The following is a 16,917-nucleotide window of genomic DNA, read 5'->3' as shown; positions in this document are numbered from 1 at the left end:
GCATCGTAGTCTAAAATCACAAGACCATTGGTGAATTTTTCAAAACAGTTGACTCACTTAAATTTTGTGGAAAAGTTATAAAACAATGTGATCCCATTTGGATACGTACGGTCAGATTTCTCACTCTTGAAGAAGCCCACCAGCTTGATATCCTCCTCAATATTATGGAAACCTTTCAACTCACGTACATTGCTAATGATCTCAACTGGATCCTCAATGACCTGGTAAAAGAGTCAATCAGAATAGAAAGTAATGACAGTAAGACAGACTGCTGAAACTGAGGACCAAGTGTGCATTCGAGTAAGAAGGAGAACAACGGGGAAAAGGAAGAGCAGGATGTAAATTAAAAATGCGAGAGAAGTCTAAATAATTTTTCACGCACATCATAGAGGAATTCCACCAGCGTGTCCGCAGCAAGCTCTCCGTCGTACTCAATGACCTCATCCTCAAAGAAGATGTAGATACTGTCAGCCTCTTCCAGACCTGAGGAGCACAAAGATGGAAATGAACCTGTGAGAAGCTGGGTTTGAGAAATGTCCACCAGAGGTCATAGTTGTTCTTCTGCTGACGTCCTAAATTTTGACAAGAAATCTACACAAAGGGCATCAATAGAGCACAAAATAAAGCCTGAAACAGCAAAAAGTAATTTTGAGAAAACACACAATCAGATCCAATTACACTTTCACGACAGGTCAAAAAATGACTTGTGTTACATATGTCATCCTATTTCCTCACAACAACCCTATAATAGGCATGGACTTCTTTTTTCAATAAATATAAATGCGCACTAAAACTCACAAACAGTCTGCCATTGAGTAGCTCATGCATAACATGAACCTTTTTAAATAAACATTAATATTTTAGGGTAACATTTATATGGATTAATAAGTGAAAATGTATATTCTAGGTGCTGTGACTGATCACCATAGCCGCTTTCCGACCAAGTAGTTACAGGAACTTATTTATAGGAACTGTCCACTTCTAAACAGTTCTAAGAACTACTCTCCCCCAAACTCGGTTCCCTTTCAAGGCGGTCACTTCGACATTACGTCATACTGACGTATATGGGAACTCCTCCCTTCTCCATTTTCACTGAAATCTTATAGGTTAACTCCAGCTGGAGACAGCTGGCCAATTGACGCAAAACATGCAAATGCTGACCGGTCCGCGGGCAGTATAAATAGCATGGGCGCGACAATTACGTCAGAATCTCTTTCTTCACACTAGAAGTCTTATCTGAAGTCATCGTGGAAGTTGCAATAGAGGTTACTCACCATGTTTCCTCCCCGCATCCGATGGCTGCTACATGCCAGATATGTGCGGTATTGACTCGCTCTACCCAAACAAGGATCTACCGAGGCCGCACTCACGGACGACTGGCATACGTGCTGGTCTACCAGTGCGCGCCCTCACAAACTCCGGGCATCAGCAGGGATGAGGCCCACTGCCGCCAGCGGCCGCTGGTGGGCCCTCTCACGCCCAAAGAAGAGTTGACAGTCGTTCTCCCCTGTGGCCCAGTGGCGGAACCTGAAGCCTTCGCGCGAGAGACCCGTGTTCGATCCCGGCTCTCGCAGCAGATACATTTTAACCTGCCCGTCGCCTCTCCGGTCCTTTTCGCGGGCTCGCTAGACGGACTCGACGCGATAGGCTTCGTCGGAAAGGATACTTTTATTATTTTACTTAGCCCGGTATCTAACAGCCAGGCTACTTCAAGAAAGATTCCGTCTTCACGACGTCCTATGGTAAGTCATGCGAAGACGCATCCAGAGAGACGAGGCAAGGCGATGGCTCTGTGTCTGAAGGCGCGAAAGTGGTTGTTTCCCCCTGTGGCTCAGTGGCGAACCTCAAAGCCGTCGCACGGGAGACCCGTGTTCGATCCCAGCTCTCACAGCAGATAAAATTTAGTCTCGCCGCGGCCAGACATTAAACCGAAACTTTTGATCTCTATACGTCCAGCCTTCCTCGATGTCTCTCTTCGTCGGCACCTCGTCCCGCCTAATTCGGCTACAGCCGCCAAAACGGTTCGAACCCGAAACGAACCGGATCTTCACCGTTGGCAGAGGGCGGGACCGGGAATGTGGCGACACAGGCCACGGAGAGCGCCGCGTCAGGACGCTCCGCTCTGGTAATGGAGGTGCACAGCTTACAGCTTATGTCGTCAGGCTGCCCTGTATCCTTCAGTGCAACTGGCCATTCTGATTTAACCACGTATCCACAGTTGTTGTCGCTACGCCACTGACGCTGTGTTTATGTTCAGACTACACACTGATATGTGCTATGATTTGTGCCGTCATATATTGCCCTGTTTCTTTCAGTGCGAATGGCTATTCTGATTACCACGTATCCACAGTTGTTGTCGCTATGCCACTGACGCTGTGTTTATGTACACACTGCACACTGATATGTGCTATGGTTTAACTGTTATATCCTTATATATTGCCCTGTATCCCTCAGTGCAACTGGCTATTCTATTAACCACGTAATCACAGTTGTTGTCGCTACGCCACTGACGCTGTGTTTATGTACACACTGCACACTGATATGTGCTATGGTTTAACTGTTATGCCCTTATATATTGCCCTGTATCCCTCAGTGCAACTGGCCATTCTGATTTAACCACGTAATCACAGTTGTTGTCGCTACGCCACTGACGCTGTGTTTATGTACACACTGCACACTGATTTGTGCTATAATTTAACTGTTATGCCCTTATATATTGCCCTGTATCCCTCAGTGCAACTGGCCATTCTGATTTAAGCACGTAATCACAGTTGTTGTCGCTACGCCACTGACGCTGTGTTTGTTCACACTGCACACTGATATGTGCTAAGATTTGCGCCGTTATATGCTGCCCTGTTTCTTCAGTGCAAATGGCTATTCTGATTACCACGTATTCACAGTTGTTGTGCGATGAAATGACGCTGTGTTTACGTGCACTCTACACACTGATATGTGTTCATGATTCATGCCGCTATAAATTGCCCTGTATCCTTCAGTGCAACTGGCTATTCTGATTCACAGTTGTGCGATGCCACTGACGCTGTATGTACACTGATATGTGTGTGTTATGCTTATGCCACGATATTGCCCTGTACCCTTCAGTGCAACTGGCTATTCTGATTACTACGTACGTATTCACAGTTGTTGCGTTGCAACGGACGCTGTGTTACGTACACACTACGCACTGTTATGTGTATGATTTATGCCATTATATATTGCCCTGTTCCTTATCCTTCAGTGCAAATGGCTATTCCGATTGCTACGTATTCACAGTCTTGCAATGCAACTGACGCTGTGTTACGTACACACCGTACACTGCGTTATGAATTTTGCCGTTGTTGCCCTGTATCCTTCAGTGCAAATGGCTATTCTGATTACTACGTATTCACAGTTGTTGTGCGATGCAACTGACGCTGTGTTACGTACACACTACACAGCGTTATGTGTTGGGATTTATGCCATTATATATTGCCCTGTAATTTTCAGTGCAAATGGCTATTCTGATTACTATGCAGTACGTATTCACAGTTGTTGTGCGATGCAACTGACGCTGTGTTTATGTACACACTACACACTATGTGTTATGAATTTTGCCTTTGTATTTTGCCCTGTATCCTTCAGTGCAAATAACTATTCTGATTACTACGTATTCACAGTGTGGTGCGATGCAACTGACACTGTGTTACGTACATACAACTCACTGTTATGTGTAATGATTTATGCCATTATATATTGCCCTGTGTCCTTCAGTGCAAATGGCTATTCTGATTACTACGCAGTGCATATTCACAGTTGTCGTGTGATGCAACTGACGCCGTGTCTATGTACACTCTACACACTGTATGTGTTATGATTTATGCCGTTGTACATTGCCCTGTATCCTTCAGTGCAAATGGCTATTCTGATTACGTACACAGTTGTTGTGCGGTGCAACTGACGCTGTGTACACGCTACGCACTGATGTGCTATGTTTACGCCGCTAAATTTTGCCCTGTATCATCAGTGCAACCGGCTATTCTGACTTACTATGCATTCACAGTCGATGTCGCGATGCCTCTGACGCTGTGTTTTTGTACACACTAATGTGACTATGCTATCGCGTTGCCCTGTATCCTTCAGTGCACCTAGCTATCCTATCTAACTGTGCATAGTCACAGTTTGTCGCTACGGCGACTTGCGCTGCATCTGTGTCCACACTGAAGCGTTATGCAGTTATGTTGCTAACGTAACTGACCATTATGTGAACTGTGCATATTCATGCAGTCTCGGTCGCTTCGTCGACTTGCACCGCATTATACACTCAGATGTTTGATATGTGCACACTGATGGGTAATGCTGTTATGTTGCCCTCTATCCTTCAGTGCAACATCCAGCTATCCTATCTAACTGCATATTCAGTTCTGTCGCTATGGCGACTACACGGCACGTACAAGGACGTGTTTTTGCTTTTGTTGCCCTGTTTCCTTCAGTGCAAAACTAGCTATCCTAATCTAACCGTGCATATTCACAGTTCTGGATGTATGTACGTAAACGGATGTGTTATGCTGTATAGCTGCCCTGTTTCCTTCAGTGCTGCTAGCCATCCTAATCTAACTATGCATCTTAGTTTCTGTCTCTACACAGTTTCTGTTGCTACAGCGACTTACGCTGTGTTATGTACATGCAAGGATGCGCTATTCCTTACTCACTTGTGTTATGCTGCCATGTTGCCCTGTATTTCAGTGCAACCAGCTATCCCAGTCAAACTGTGCATATTCACAGTCTCCGTCGATACGGCGACAGGCGCTGCATTTATTTACAAATGGATGTGTTCATGCAGCGGTGTTGCCCCGTATCCTTCAGCCTAATACGGAGCTAACTGCGACCTATGCTGTACGTGCATGTGCTACGCTGTTATATTGCCCCGTTCCTATCAGGGCAACTGGTTATTCTGTGCAAACTCATATATTCACAGTTGTAGCTACAGTTATGACTGTGTTTGTTTGCTTACTGAGGTGCTATGCTATTATGGGGCTATTTTCTAACTGCGTATATTCACAGTTGTCGTCGCTACGGCCACTGGCACTGTGTTTATGTACATTCAGTTATGTGTTGATTTGCACTTCTGTACATTGGCTATAGAACATCGGCTATGTTCTACAAGGTGGCACCCCAGCCCCAAGCTGTGGAACCTTCTTGTGTGTCCGTTGCTGGGTCCTTAGTTGAGCAAGACACTTCACACTGACAAGTGCTGAGACGGAGCTCTCCCTAAGATGGCCTTACCACCGGCTCTCGCCCCAGCGAAGCACTTGGAGACTTACGCTCATTCTAGTGAATGTTGTCGCATTGTCTCGGACCTGATGACTGCAGCGTCACTCTCAGTCCGATACCAAGCTACGTTCCGAAGTCGCGTACACCGTTCAGAGCACAGGTTGATCCCTGCCCGCCTTATCTGCTGAGTTTCAGCCTCGCATGATGCCGATGCTCAGAGTGATGTTGGCCCTGTAAGGGATTTGTGGATGTACGTGGATCACTTGGCAGCAGTCTACCAGCTGTTTGTGTGCTTGGTGGATGGTACTAGGGACGTGCTGTTTTATACAGAGACTTCTCTCTGAATTCGATGCTTTAAATGGTTGCTTAATGCCTACGGGATTTAGGTATGCTGGCTGTCTTCTCAGAAAACATTCGCCAGGGTTCCAAGTTTGATGCACCACCTTAGCGTCGTGGGTTCGGTGAGTTTTATCAATGTACTCATGAAACTGTGACCACCAGCTGTGCAGTAGTCTGTATTGCAGAGTTACCATTGCTGCTAACTCTGTGTTATGACTATAAGGTTACATAGCTGTTTCCACATTACGCAGTAGTTCCAACGTACTGTTAACTCTGTGTGTGGCTTAAGGTTATGCAGCTGTCACCGCTATGCCGTCGACACTGTGTTAGCTCTTGTGCTCGAGTGCTTATGGTGTTCTGCTGCCCTGTCCAGTGCAGCCTTCGCCTCATTGCAGTGGATGCGCAACTTGGTAAGCCGGAGCAGACGTTGGTCTAGTTTCGCCTATCAGTTTTGAGTGCTCCTAGCGGCGCTGCTGGCTTAGAACTGTTGTTCCTGTGGGAGTGTAGCTTGACCCCGTTCAGGGCTTATCTTCACTGCGCTCACGGCGGGATTCTATACAGTTCCCATATACGTCAGTATGACGTAATGTCGAAGTGACCGCCTTGAAAGGGAACGTCTCCGGTTACTATCGTAACCTCGGTTCCCTGAGAGGCGGGAACGAGACATTACGTCAACCGCCGTGCTCGCCGTTTGATCAGCTGTGCTAGCGTTCAGTCTTGATTCTGACGTAATTGTCGCGCCCATGCTATTTATACTGCCCGCGGACCGGTCAGCATTTGCATGTTTTGCGTCAATTGGCCAGCTGTCTCCAGCTGGCGTTAACCTATAAGATTTCAGTGAAAATGGAGAAGGGAGGAGTTCCCATATACGTCAGTATGACGTAATGTCTCGTTCCCGCCTCTCAGGGAACCGAGGTTACGATAGTAACCGGAGACGTTTTGCTGTTTGCGTTCGCACTGGCCAAGTGGCCATAGGAACTGGTAGGAGGGGTAAGGGAGTGACGCAAGCACGGTGGCGGTGGCGGCGGCGGCGCCACATACAACAACAACAAACCAGCGTGGAGGAGGCTATCGGAATGTTCCTGTTCTGCCCTGTCTATGGTCCTGCCTTGCCGGGACCTTAATAACGGAGTACGAACGGCGGCGTTTAAAGATCTTGAGTTCTGTACAGAGAAACACAGAAGACGAAGGCTCCAGCGTAATATGATGGAAGAAAATAGAAGAGCAGAGCGCAGGAGGCAAACAAAACGACGGGTAAGTTTAGCAAGCATTAGCAATTAGCTGGTTGAATTCGTTATGTTTGTCTTAAGTTATGAGTTAGCATAGCCTACATAGGCGAATTGCAACAGACAGTGAAGAAAATGTGTTGACAGTGGGCGTGACTTATAGGTTGAACCAATCAACGTAGACCTAGGGAAAGGGAACTAAAAAAGTCCTCGCTCTAGACTACTGAAAGAGTTATAGGAACTACGGTCTGAGGAACTAAAAAATCCCCAACTTAGTCCGGTCGGAACACGCAAAAAAAATGGTTATAGGAACGTTAGGTTCTAGGAACTGCAAAAGTCCCTCCGGTCGGAAAGCGGCTCATGTCTCTTTTGTGGTGTGAAAAAAGTTTTTTTTTTTTTTATACAAATATTATACATTATACACAATTATGGTCATATTTGAGTGTTTTTGTAATGTAGTTACCTAGTTTCTTGGCAACAGCTCTGTCTGTCTTCTCATCGAGTAGGCCAATCCCGATGTCCTCGTCGTCAAGATCCTCCAGGACTTGTGCAGCAAGCTGGGTAACAAAAAATATAATTTTGAATGTCCTTCAGCTTCTTCGAACAGCATGTGTGATTTGGTCAAGATGTTTAAAAGCATGTTAGTGGTGCCCTGCCATGTAAGCTGTTCACACAAAATAACTGTGAGAGGGAACTCTTCAGAATTTTATTAGGGTTTGCATCCTGTCAGCACAATCATAATGCATTTATTATCAACCTGAGAGCTGGTTTTGGTAGCTAAGCTAACACGCTGTGTACAAACACACTGTTGGACAAGGACAGCACATTTGTTTTCTGCCTGCACAGATATTTCAGGCTCTGCTGTAAGAACTGTAGTTAGTTTCTTCCACAGTCTTACATCCATAAAAGCCATCATCAGGAGCGCTGCCCCTGCACTTTCTAAATCGGTGTGAAACTCGACCCGTATGATGGACAGCTGTCTCTACCAATCGCAGTGCTACATGCGCCTGCTGAGCCGGAGTAACAGGGTGCTGGGGTGGTGACAGGTTCTCCCAACCATTTCTCCAAACATTATGAGGAACTAAACTGAAACAAATGCCCTTGCAGTCCTATACAGATGCACAATATTCGTTTTATTTTTATTTTTTATCCATACGTCACTCTAAAATTGTTTAAATAATTCAGTAGTGTATGTAGAATAGGATATATCAGTAACTTACAAACTGACTTTGACTTTTTTTATTCCATGTAACACAAAAGGAGAAACAACGTTCTGGTAGCTCTTCTCCATGCAATTACTATACACTGGTACGGAAACTTCATAAAGGATGCAAAAGTGTCAAAAAATATCATAAACATGTTTCATGTGTCATTTATAAGGTCTTTTGATGTCATTGAAATAGAAAACTTTATTAATCCCCAAGGGGAAATTGCAGTGTTGCAGCAGGATTGTAACACAGAATACAAACCAAACATATTACATAGACTGACATATACTGACAAATAAATAAAAAAATACAAAATAGATAAAAATATTACAATGATACATTGTAATATTTTTATCTATTTTTATTTATTTGTCAGTATATGTCAGTCTATGTAATATGTTTGGTTTGTATTCTGTGTTACAATCCTGCTGCAACATTGCAATTTCCCCTTGGGGATTAATAAAGTTTTTCTATTCTATTCTATTCTATTCTATTCTATTCTATTCTATTCTATTGATTCGCATAGCTTTGCATAAAAAAACTGTGAGCCGTTAACGCATACCAAGCTAACAAATATGTTCTAAAAACATTTTGCTAACGGTCCCATTAGGTTCTGAGACATTTTTTTTTTTGGTTATGCAAACGTTAATGGAACATCCTTTTTATCATTTTGCAAACATTATGGGAACATCACTTTTTAAAGTTCTCTGAACATTTAAAAAACATTAGACAACATCCAACTAAAAGGATTAAGAAAAAATGTATTGTATGTAGGCCTATGTATAAAACATTTTGAAGAACATTTTTAAAGACCAGATAACGCTTACTAAATGTTCTATTAATGTTACTGGGAGAATGTTTGTTCATTACTTTGAGAGAACCTTGCTATAATGTTAGCCAAAGTTCTGAGAACGTTCCCTGTTAGCTGGGTAGATATCTACCTCATTCATCTACTTCAGGTGTCTCAACACATCTGCCATTTTTGTAAACAGTCAACATTTCAGATGCTGTCCATTACTCACACTAACACTATAACCACTATTCTTTTTTATTTACCACATGCACAATTATCTAACATTAATGATAAACTAAATCCTGTGAAAATCATCTGCAAAAGACTTGGATATTCTTAGGTGTAAATAACAAGGTTGAAGATGCAGTCAACTAGCTCTTGAGAGCTCACAGGCTGGCTTTGACCTTTCCAATATGGCGGACGCCGGACAGCAATGCACCTTATGCAATATCAATATATATATATATATATGCGTTAACTGATATGACCAAAACGGGTCAATAAATTAATCAGAACGAATACTTCAGATCATCCAGATCAATGGATTCATGAATCATAAATTGCTAGTTCTCTTATTAACATCCAAAAAGGATTTGCATGAGACTTGATTTGTCTGAGACTTGAAATTTAGTTTTATGGACTGCATTTATGTTATTTTTAGGACTTTTGATAATTTTTTAAGCTTGAAAGTTTCAGTCCTTGTTCATTGTAATTGCACAGAAAAAGGACCACAGAAAGCAAGCAAAATGTTATCCTTTCGTGTTCCACAGAAGAAGAAGAAAAGAAATTCACACAGATTTGGAGCAACTTGTGAGTAAATTGAGTGAATGAATTTCTGTCTAAATTCTTAAAATGCTTTTGTGAAAGTTACAGTTCTACCAAGGAATCCGATTTTTTAAAAAGGTTTTAAGGTTTATCCAAGTGTTTTATTACATTTTTGAATTATTTGTCTGAGAATTTTATGCAAGTTCTTCCAGTTTATCTGTAATATTAGCAGCAATTCTTGAGTGATAATTCGTCTGTTTGTTAATGTCCTCGATCTTGGTAATGTCTCATTGATCATTTCTCCTCAGTCTTTAGAATGATCTCAAGGTTTTTCTATCAGTTTAGTATATTAGTATATCAGCAGCATATTAGCATTAAAAGGAGAATATATGTCCGTTAAACGAACCTTAGGCTAAACTCAGCTAAAGGCAAAATAGGTCACGGCTATATAAGGTGTCCCACAAAAAGCCATGAGTCAACAAGAGAAGATTTTTGCAATGAATCCGAGATAGAGTTTGCTTATGACAAATCAGAGTTGGGATAAACGAAAGAGCAGACATTTAATCCAATACACAGTCATGGATAACGTGCCCTTCTCTTTTTTTCTTTACATCCCTCCATCTCTTCCAATCATATCTTCATATCTTTTCAATTCAGTATATATTCATCAATTCATAAATGCAGTAAAACACATAATTTTTCATAAAATAACCGGCAAATCTAAACAGCCTCCCAAGAACAGAATTGAGAACACTGTATCATCTCTATAACTGAGTTCTCTTAGAGGCTTAATGAGTATTTATTAGCCAACATAAATATGTTTTTTCATTAAGGAAATATAACCAGAAACACCCAAGGCTTGTTGGTGTAAATGAGCATACAAGTGTTTCTATAAGGGCAGAAAGCAGATCTTCTGTAATGGAGCATCACAGCAGCTTGTGCCACACAAACAGATATGACAGCAGAGGTGTTTATAATTAGAGCTGCTGCAGAGACAAACCGCGACTATTTTGGCAAGGTGGTGGTGACGTTCAGGGTCCTGGGATCCGCTGACAGGTACAGTAATGTGCCCAACACTCAGTACTCTCAGTCGACACTGCAGATTTCATGAGCTCAATCAGCACTCAAGCTCAACTCAAGTTAGTATAACTTACAACAGTGCTGACTACTGTGTATTCAGGAGCAAAGTGTTGCAAAGCCACATACAAAAAGCTCATTCCCACAATGCACCATGAAAACCATGGGAGCATCGATGCTCACTATGTTCCCTAGTATGTTCCAATAAGTTCTGAAGCGCAAAACATAAATCACGTGAGCCAACTCAACTCAAGGGGATAGTCTGTTCTTGCCTTTCTCCCAAAAACACAATGTCCATCAGAAATCCATTAGCATTAAGACTGAGACTTAGACTTACAATTAGTTCCCACTAATCCCACACAACAAACACAATACATCAATGTCTGTTGTCTCTTGAGGATTGCACTGAGACCTGCACAAAAAGTTCTTAATAACAACAGACCACTGTTGACTCCAGGAGATGACAGCACGACTAAATGATGCGGTAACCTTTTGACCACATGAGGTGGGTTCTCCCTGCTGAGAAGATGCTAATGTTTTCTAGTCTGTTGGCATTGTCCACATCACAATTGGTATGTTTATATGAAAGGTTGGTTTGAAATTGAAGTGAAGTTTGTAGATTTTCTTTATATTGTTTGTGTTATTTTAGCATTATTTAAACACTATTATAGCCTAGTATTTATTAATATTTAAAAATAATTAGCTTTTTTCATTTTTCATTTTAATTGTAGTTTAAGTAGTTAGCAATTGTAGTTATTTTGTTGTTGTTGTTGTTGTTGTTTTATTAACTCTTTCCTTTACATTGACGGAAATTTCCGGCTTTCCGCGTTTTCACTGTTATACGGTAGGGGGTGCTATTACGCAATTGCTGAAAGAGTACTGAATCACCTGATCAGAACATAGGAGAAGAAGAAGCAGAAACATTAGGGGTGTTGATGGACTCAATCTACACCATCTATGATTTGATCATCACTATCGGACGAAGTCTATGACAAAAATGTGATTTTCTCAGCTTTTTGCTCAAAATGTTGCTTTTTTATGAAACCTACCCACATTCAAGTGTTTATAAAAAAAGAATGAATGAAGTTAGAATAAAAGTTTTTTTTTTTTTTTTTTTTAAGTAGAGGGTTTCTTTTGTTATATTGCACGTTCAGATATTCATATAACAAAATATTCTGGGGGCCATGACAAATTTGTGCAAATGGTCAAAAACGCTGGCGGTGGCTGGCAACTTAAAAAAAGAAAGAAAAGGAACCGCTGGCGGGGAAAAAGGTTAAATTATTTCTGTTTAGCTTTTTTTCCAGTTTTAGTCATTTAGTTATCTTAAACTTGTTTTATTTTAGTTAGTTTCCAAGGCAACATTTATTGTCATATAAGCAATTCATTTAACAGTTTAGTAATAGTTAAAGTTAACAATAACAACACTGTTGTCAATAGCTGGCTAATCTCTGTCTTCTTTTGCAATCTAATACAGTGTTACCCATGATCTGTCATTCAGGCCCAATGCATGCAGTACTATTATTAATCAGCAGTGGCCAGCAGCTGACAATTTGGTGATGTATACCATGCATAATAGACACCGCTGCTGTGACACTGTAAGAACATGTGACTCATTGCATGTATCTGATCTTTGAACCAATGAGACAGCATGAAAATATCAGCACTGATGCTTCAAAATGCTACAAATGCTATCTTGCATTATATATAATTTTTTTGCATTCGTTTTAGTGTCTGCATATGGGCGTGTCGACGAAACCAAAGTGAAAATGTACTGAGATGAAACCAGAAAAGCAAATCCCTTTGAAAAATGACCCATCTGAGCTCATGCTCAGGGTGCAAATTTACTGTGTGGTGCATCAGCAATTTTCTGATCATAGATGCCATAGTCCAGATTGTTCTATTGGCTGGTGTAACAGGCCCCACATTCCCCAGGCTCTGCTGGAGTACTTTTCCTTCTGATCCAGTGTAAAGCCTCTAACAAGGCCACAGAAAAATCTATATCGTTAATTAATTGAGGTTTTATTTGTCCTCTATCAAGGTTGAACAATCAAAAAGTATGGCCACTAATAAAGGCTAGAAGCATCAGAGCAATTATTGTTTCAAGTATCCAGATTAAAATCAACACATCAGTGCAAACTAAATTTTTTGGGCCAAATTCAAAGTGCCATGCAGCTCTGTTTACTGTAAATTTCCATGAACTATAATATAAGCAGAACTATAAAGTGCAGGATATAAAATACTACATGCTATAAATAGCTGCACAGTAAATCCTGTTGAGAAAGTTTCCTGCCACATTGAATCAGCAGTTTACTGGTCCATCTATCTATCCATCCACCGATCAGCTATATCTTTAAGATGTACTAAACAAAAGCTAAATTAAGAATTCATACAACAAAGGGTTTTAACCAGTGTTATTTTAGCATACTATACTATACTATTATAGTTTTTATGGTAAAAAATTTTACAATAAGGTCTCATTCGATAACATTAGTTAATAAACTAACATGAACTAACAATGAGCAATATATTTGATCCAGTATTTATTAGTCTTTGTTAACGTTAGTTAATAAAAATACAGTTGTTCATTGTTAGTTCATGTTAGTTCACAGTGCATTAACTAATGTTAACAAATTCAACTTTTGATTTTAATAATATATTATTAAATGCTGAAATTAACATTAACTAAGATTAATAAATGCTGTAGAAGCATGACAAAAGTTGACAAATCCTATGATTTTCTTCGTCTAAACTGGTCCTCTCACAGAAGACTTTAGTCATTAGCATGGATCCAGCTGCTCCCAATAACTTCCCCTCCCCTTTGGCCGATTCCGAGTCAAACCCACCTCAAGGGCCAGCTCCTCAATCTGAAACTGTTTCTGGGCGACTCTGCTGGATCCTACGTGCTCATGGTAGTACACCACCATCACGTCATATTTCTTCATCACAGACTTGAAATTCTTGGCATTAAGCTCGTGAACGCGGTCCTTTCCATCGTACTCAGGGATGTCCATACCTTTCTGGCCCCATGACAGCTGCCCGAAGGTCAGAAGGAGCCCAAGGAACACTAGGTTCCACTTCATGATTCAATACTTAAGTAGGGGAAACTTGAATTCCACTGAATTTAAAACAAATCAACTAAATACTTCATAAAATTAAATTAAAAAGGACCTGTGATCCCCGCCACCCAGAACAGACAAGACCAAGTCCTGAGGCCCCTTGTATGAAACCCCTACACACGGGTAAAAGAGACGAGTAACAGGGTCGAGAGCATTTTAGGGGGTGGGATGATGTGAGTGCGAGAGAGAGAGAGAGAGAGAGAGAGAGAGAGAGAGAGAGAGAGAGAGAGAGAGAGAGAGAGAGAGAGAGAGAGAGAGAGAGAGAGAGAGAGAGAGAGAGAGAGAGAGAGAGAGAAGAGAGAGAGAGAGATTGATATGAGAGAGAGGGGCTGCATGCTAAAAAAGAGAGAGGCACATTTTTTCATGCAGTGAGCCAGACTGGAGATCACAGCAAGGCAAAGTAGAGTTAGATACCATACGACCTCTTAAGTATGACCATAAAATATTAATAGGAGACAGAAAGTTTGTGTACATGGGACAACAAAAACTGAAGTGTGAAGGAAGGGATCATAAGGCACACATGAAGGCTTTATCTGCCATATTAAGCTATACAGAGCTTAGATCTTGGCTAAAAATACAAGATGTAGCATGGAGACGAAGTGCAGCGTGGGTAGGGGGTGGGGGTGTCTTGTTTGCCGCACTTGGCTCATCCGTGGTGCTAGAATGTGGCACTAGGTCACTTCAGGACGAGATGGAGAGACAAGGCTGGTGCACCTCCTTGGGTTTCACAGATGTCAGTTTACTTTTCGGGCTATCAATTCTGGCTTGCACTTCTCTCTGACCCATAATGGTGCGTACGATATACGGCCCGACTGCATTCATGCTCAGTGTGTTTATCAGCACTGAGAATTTTTTTTATGGCCTACGTGCCTAAACTCTGTGAGGGACACTAGTAAGAGTATGTGCAAGATTAAATGTGTGCTCATGGTAGCTAAATAGCTCAAGATTACTTTACAAATTGAAAGACGAGAGGTGAGTTATTAATAAAAATCATGTAACATGATCTTACATGTTCTCTTCCCTTCAGCCTCTTTATTTAGTGGCCTGTGGAGTTAATGCCTATTTAGTCGTCAGCTGGTGGTTAATGATGAAGCAAAGCAGTGTGTTTGAGAGAGATGATGCGATGAAAAGGGGGGGGGGGCGTAAGTAAAAGGAGAGTGCTTGGATGTCACTGCATATCCTGCGGTGTTGACTGTGTCAAAAGCATCAGCACATTTAGCATAGGCTAATCCTTCATTAAATGGGGATGCCGTTTGATTGATTTGACATCAGAACACTTAGAGTCCATATGAAATCCTGTTCGCAACTTATTACGTCTTTGATGTGATGCATTTCCAAATAATATTCACTGAGAAAAAACGCAGGGTGGGAATTTTATCCATCATAAATTCAGTTGACTTTGAAATATATATATATATAAAATATAACAAGAGACAATCCATCTTAACCTAAAACCACTAATTATATAAAGTACTCAACTTTTTACATGTAAGATGCATCACTTTGGATGGTAAATGGACGAATAATAAACAAGTAAACTATAAACTAGAGAAATGTTATTATGTCACAGTGATAACATTTAGATCTTGTTTTTTGATCACCTGGCTTAAAATGGTTACTAAACTAATATTTATCAATATTTTTCATTATGGCACCATCTAGTGGTAAAAAATTATATGATACAGATTAAAGACAAGAATGTTGATACATGTATGCACAGAGAGCTCTTATTCATAATGTAATTAATATTCTTTAGTATTTTACATGTGTATTGATATGATGGCTCTCTGTCATTTATTACTTGGTTTTGACATAACTTGATTAATTAACCACCAGAATGCATACAAATATTTTAACAAGTTCCATAAAGCCTAGCATCAAACAGACAAAATCAAGCTAACTGTTTTTGATCTTCCTTTTGAACTTGAAGTTAACTAACAGTCCTTAATTAATGTTCAACAAAATATCTGCCAAGAGTAGTCTGCAAATCACAGAATTTATTGGTGCATATTTGCCATGAAATAAGGATGGAAAATCAGGGTGTGTGATTTTTTTTAAACTGACTGTCAGATCTCCTACATGCTGCTTGTACAACGTCAACAGATGACAACAAGCATAAACGGAACAAAATAATTTAAAACAAGAGCCAGAGAAAATACGTTACATTGTATCGACATTTTAATATAGAATCAACACAGAAACAAAATATCTGTGAAATGAGATACTAGTAACACTTTCGAGTCGACGACATTCCGTATCATGACAAATTGCGTCTCAACTGAAAAAAAATGCTGCGCTGCCAAAACGCTCTCAAGCGGTTTTTTTTTCAGCTGGCAAAAAAAAACGCTTTAGTGGACAGTGGACACACTCACGGCCTAACCTTTGTCTAACAAAACTACCATTATTTGAAATGACACTCAATGCTTTACAATAAACTCTGAGGAGATACATATCCAATCGCTTTTTATCTGTTTTCAATACCTTAATTACTCACCTGTTAATGTCATCTCTGCTTCGCTTTTACAACATTTCAAATCCCTCAGTTCTCCGAAAAGCCAATAGCCAAGCCAATGTTGATTTTCGTTTTATTATGAGCTCTGTGAGTCTTTTCGCCAGCAGACTCTCCTCTGTTTGGCGTTTTTTTTATTTTTTTTATTAAATAATAGTTAATTCCACGAGGTTCAAGATTTCGTCCTACATGTTAAACCTTTCTCACTCGTTGAGACAACTATGCCACTCTCTACCACCATACAGCCGTCAAAGTAGCCGGAGCAACGTTTCTATAAGACGAAGCACGCTGCATTATGTAGCTAGCCTATGCGATATCCCGCGAAATCCATCCGGACATGTCTCAAATTTAAACACTTACCATAGTAAATCAGGGTACATATTTTGGAAGAAGATAACTGATGTATTGACTCATTATTTAAATTGTGTTAATTTTGAATAAAAAAAAACGAGTGAGTAGTCGATTGTCATATTGAGGAGTCACGTGCCGATTTGGGCGGGGTCTGAGCCGGTGTTCTGTCGATCTGTCCTACCTTGTCAGTTTTTCCTACCGTAGCGCAAAATTATAGCCATATCTATCGGTTCATCCTACCACATCGTAAAATCCTACTGCGCGTTTCTGCTTCGCGTCTGTG

The 16,917-nt window shown here is 40.9% G+C and overlaps 1 protein-coding gene across 1 annotated transcript in view; it reads right to left on the bottom strand.

The window, feature by feature from the left end:
- The window catches only part of casq1a (calsequestrin 1a), a 17,229-nt gene extending 3,316 nt beyond the window's left edge, over positions 1 to 13,913 (bottom strand). The window contains exons 1-5 of the mRNA XM_056236446.1: positions 13,502 to 13,913; positions 7,279 to 7,372; positions 383 to 483; positions 110 to 221; positions 1 to 10 (exon numbers count right to left, since the gene is read on the bottom strand). The exon at positions 1 to 10 is cut by the window's left edge and continues 64 nt beyond it. Of these exons, the coding sequence (XP_056092421.1) occupies positions 1 to 10; positions 110 to 221; positions 383 to 483; positions 7,279 to 7,372; positions 13,502 to 13,738 (554 nt within the window). The 5' untranslated portion in view covers positions 13,739 to 13,913. The remainder of the gene's footprint in view (positions 11 to 109; positions 222 to 382; positions 484 to 7,278; positions 7,373 to 13,501) is intronic.
- Positions 13,914 to 16,917: the final 3,004 nt, after the last annotated feature.

This window comes from Rhinichthys klamathensis, unplaced genomic scaffold (genome assembly GCF_029890125.1).
Source record: "Rhinichthys klamathensis goyatoka isolate OS25496 unplaced genomic scaffold, OSU_Roscu_1.1 h1tg000446l_1, whole genome shotgun sequence".
NCBI classification, from domain to species: domain Eukaryota; kingdom Metazoa; phylum Chordata; class Actinopteri; order Cypriniformes; family Leuciscidae; genus Rhinichthys; species Rhinichthys klamathensis.
Note: the sequence above shows the minus strand (reverse complement) of the source record. Positions and strands in the feature narration are given on the sequence as shown.